The sequence below is a fragment of the Cebus imitator genome, unplaced genomic scaffold, assembly GCF_001604975.1.
Source record: "Cebus imitator isolate Cc_AM_T3 unplaced genomic scaffold, Cebus_imitator-1.0 Scaffold699, whole genome shotgun sequence".
In the NCBI taxonomy this organism is placed as follows: domain Eukaryota; kingdom Metazoa; phylum Chordata; class Mammalia; order Primates; family Cebidae; genus Cebus; species Cebus imitator.
Genome location: NW_016108014.1, coordinates 187866 through 191567, shown reverse-complemented (window position 1 = coordinate 191567; position 3702 = coordinate 187866). Strand labels below are relative to the sequence as shown.

General features: G+C 44.4%; 1 protein-coding gene across 4 annotated transcripts in view; it reads left to right on the top strand.

Moving 5' to 3' along the window:
• Nucleotides 1–3702, top strand: part of ARSL (arylsulfatase L) — a 38130-nt gene that overhangs the window by 5875 nt on the left and 28553 nt on the right. For 2 of the 4 annotated variants that reach the window (XM_017518708.2, XM_017518706.2), the window contains exon 1: nt 3418–3468. The exons of the other annotated variants lie outside the window; for them this stretch is intronic. In XM_017518708.2, coding sequence (XP_017374197.1) covers nt 3446–3468 — 23 coding nt within the window. In that variant the 5' untranslated portion in view covers nt 3418–3445. Of the gene's footprint in view, nt 1–3417; nt 3469–3702 lie in introns of those variants that run through there. 4 annotated transcript variants of the gene reach the window in all.

The window sequence follows — 3702 nt, the reverse complement described above, 5'->3', positions numbered from 1 at the left end:
AGTGCTGGGATGACAGGCGTGAGCCTCCGGGCCCAGCCTCCTCTTGTCTTATTTAATCAGTTTAGCTAATTTATTCTTACTTTAGAATGCTTGCTGTTGGCATAGAGAGATAAATACTGCTTTTTCTATGTTGATTTTGTATCTTTCAACTTTACTGAAAGTGTTGATCTGTTCCAATAGCTTTTTTTTTCTGGAATCTCTAGAGTTTTTTCTAAATATAAGATCATATCGCCTACAAAAATAACTTGACTTCTTCCTTTGCCATTTAGAGTCTTTCGTACCTTTCTGTGACCTGATTGCTCTGGCTAGGACTTCAGTGCTCTGTGGGATAAAAGTGGTGAAACTGGTCACCCTTGCCTTGTTCCAGATCTTAGAGGAAAGGCTTTGAGATTTCCCTGTTCAGTATAATACCAGCTGTGGGTCTGTCGTATGTGGCTTTTGTTGTGTCGGGGTATGTTCCTTCTATACCCAGTTTCTTGACAGTTTTTATCAGGAAAGGGACATTGAATTTTATCCAGTGCCTTTTGGTAACCGGCTTATTTGTATTTCTAGAAATACTTCTCTTTGTATTCCATTTGAGCTGTAAATAATTACTATTTGGAAGGCTTTCTTCTCTCTTTCTTGCCCTCTTTCTGTCTGTGTCTGCCTTTGTCTTTCTGTTTCATTCTTTTTCTGCCTTTTTCTCTCCCTCTTCGTTTTGCTTTCATTAAAGTTATATGTGCACCAAATCAATACATGCTCATTATGTTTTTTAGCATAATATCTGTTTTAGATCATCACAAGAATGCATTTCCCTTGAAGCTCACTTGACATCTGAAGACGCCAAATCTCCCTTCCCAGCCCACCACAAATAAATCTTGTGACCGTTTACTTGATCTTTGTTTTTCCTGTTTGCATAGTGTTCGTGGCGTTGTCTTCTTTTATCATGACCTGTGATCAGCGTTTTTCACTTTGTTATTAAAGCCGTGAACCCAGAAAAATCTGAGACAGCTCCAAGTTAATTTAGAAAGTTGATTTTTGTCAAGGTTGAGGATGCTTCCGTGATGCAGCCACAGGAGGTCCTGATGACTTGCGCCCAAGGTGGTCGGGACAAAACTTGGTTTTATACATTTTAGGAAGATATGAGACATCAATCAAAATATGTCAGAAGTACTTTGGTTCAGTCTAGAAAAGCGGGATAACTTGAAGCAAAAGCAGGAAGACTCCAAGCCGGGAGGGGGCTTCCAGGTCACAGGCGAGAGAGGAACACTTGCATTCTTCTGAGTTTCTGATGAGCCTTTCCTAAGGAGGCAGTCAGATTTGCATCTATCTCAGTGGGCTGAGGGGTGACTTTGAATAGAAGGGAGGCAGGTTGGCCCTGAGCAGTTCCCAGCTTGACTTGTCCCTTCAGCTCAGTGATCTGGGGACCCCGGGATTGATTTGCCTTTCACAAAGCTCCTTGTCTCTCAGAAGACTGGTTTTGCCCCTGAATCCTGCTAGGAGTAAACGGAAATCTCTCAACCAATCGCTTCTCTCTCAGTCACACCCTGGGGTTGTGCAGCCCTGCGGACTTTGCCCACTCCTCCTCTCTGCCCTCCCTGCTCCCACACTGGCTGTGTCTGTCCTTGGTCACCTGGACAGCCACCAAGGCCACTTCTGTGCTCTCGGTGCCTGCTGGCTTCAGTGTGTCCTCACCTACTGGCTGCTGGGCCCTTCTAAAAACGTGGCCGGGTCGCTTCCAGGGTTACTCAGAAGCAGAAATCCACCACATCAGCATGCTCCTGTCTCTCTGTCTTCTACGTAGTCCCTCATCCTGGTGATGAAAAGAACTAAACTCTGTAAAGTATTTGAAGAGATTTATTCTGAGCCAAATGGGAGTGATCATGACCCATGTCACAGCCCTCAGGAGGCCCTGAGAACATGTGCCCAAGGGGGACAGGGCACAGCTTGGTTTTATACATTTTAGGGAGGCATGAGACATCAATCAAGTACATTTAAGAAATACATTGGTTTGGTCCAGAAAGGTGGGACAACTCAAAGCCGGGGGCTTCCAGCTTATACGGAGATTTAAACATTTCCTGGTTGACAATTGGCTGAATTCATCTAAAGACCTGGGATCCATAGAAAAGAAATGTTCAGGTTAAAATAAAGACTGTGGACACCAGGGTTCTTTTGAAGTCTCATAGGCTGTCCTTAGAGACAATAGAAGACAAATGTTTCCTATTCAGGCCCTTTAAAAGGTGCCAGGCTCTCAGTTAATCTCTTCAGGATTAGGAAGAAAAAGATCTAGCTGTGCGAATCGAGATTCTCTACAGATGCAAATTTCCCCCCACAAAGGACGGCTTTGCAGGGCCATTTCAAAATATGGCAAAGAAACATGTTTTGGGGTAAAATACTTTGACTTCCTTATTTGTCCCATGTTATGCCAGAGTCGGACTGGAAAGTAAGTGACGATATACAGGGTTAAATGAAACCCGTCTGATGAGAATGTATGGTGTGTAGGGCATAAGTCTCCAGACCCCTTAGGTAGGAACTTGGGCAAGATACAAAACAACTCAGAGCTTTGTCCTCAGCCCCATGCACAGGCACAGTGGGGTAAGCCCACTGCAGTGCCCTGAAGGTGGCCCCCTGCTGCTTGGAACTCTAATTGTTCATCATCCATCCCATCCCTTTCCTGTTCTACACTCTGGGCTCTCCCTCCCTTCTTGGAGAGACTGAGGGGCCGCCCCTCTGTGCTTTGGGGGTCGCCTGTTTCCCTCTGTGGACTGAAGGTTTCCACCCTTCAGTCTGAATGGTCGCACCCTCTCCCTGCAGTGCCTTCCCCTAGCAAAGAAGGTGAATGCGTGTCTCCTTCATGCAACACAGCGCCCAGGCCTTGTTCCTTCAGACTGACACTCTCGGTTCTGTTCTCAGATCGTTGTATTGCTGATCTTCATTCCCTCTACTCAGGTTCTTCTGTGTATCATCCAAGCTTTGGTCTTTCCCCGCTTCCCATTTCCAAATCAGGACTCCCTTTGCATTTCTGGATGTTAGGAATAAGCCCTACCCTGGGCTCAGGAATCAAAAGACAAAAGAATGTGCTTCCGGACACTGGGATTCTCTCCTCACTTTGCAGTCCTCTGCCCTGACAACGCCGCTCACAGGCGATGAAAGCTGGTAAAGGGGATGGGGACCTTGAGACCACTTTCTTCCTCTTTCTCCGAAGACTCCATCTGGCTGTTTATCGAAACATGGTTTACATTCTTAACACGGTGTTAAACATTTTTGAAGCTTTTCACTAGGGAAGAGCATTCCTTTATGAGATTTTGGTCATTGTTTTAAGATATTTTTGCTATTGATATCATGAGCGGGAGTCAAAGTTCCCCGTTCTAATTACGTACTGTGTCACTTATAATCAGTTCAATTTCTGCTGTCAGTGTGATTGTGGACATCTTTATGTCTTACAGGAAGTAGAGACAGAGACAATATGTTACATCTGCAGCGTTCTTGGTAAGGTAGAATTATACGCACTCGTTAATAGTCTCTCTTTCTTTCCTTCCTTCCTTCCTTCCTTCCTTCCTTCCTTCCCTCCTTCCCTCCTTCCTTTCTTCTTTCTTTCTTTCCTTTTTTCTTTCTTTCCTTTTTTCTTTCTTTCTTTCTTTCTTTCTTTTTCTTTCTTTCTTTCTTTCCTTCTTCTTTCTTTCTTTCTTTCTTTCTCCCTTTCTTTCTTTCTCTTTCTTTCTT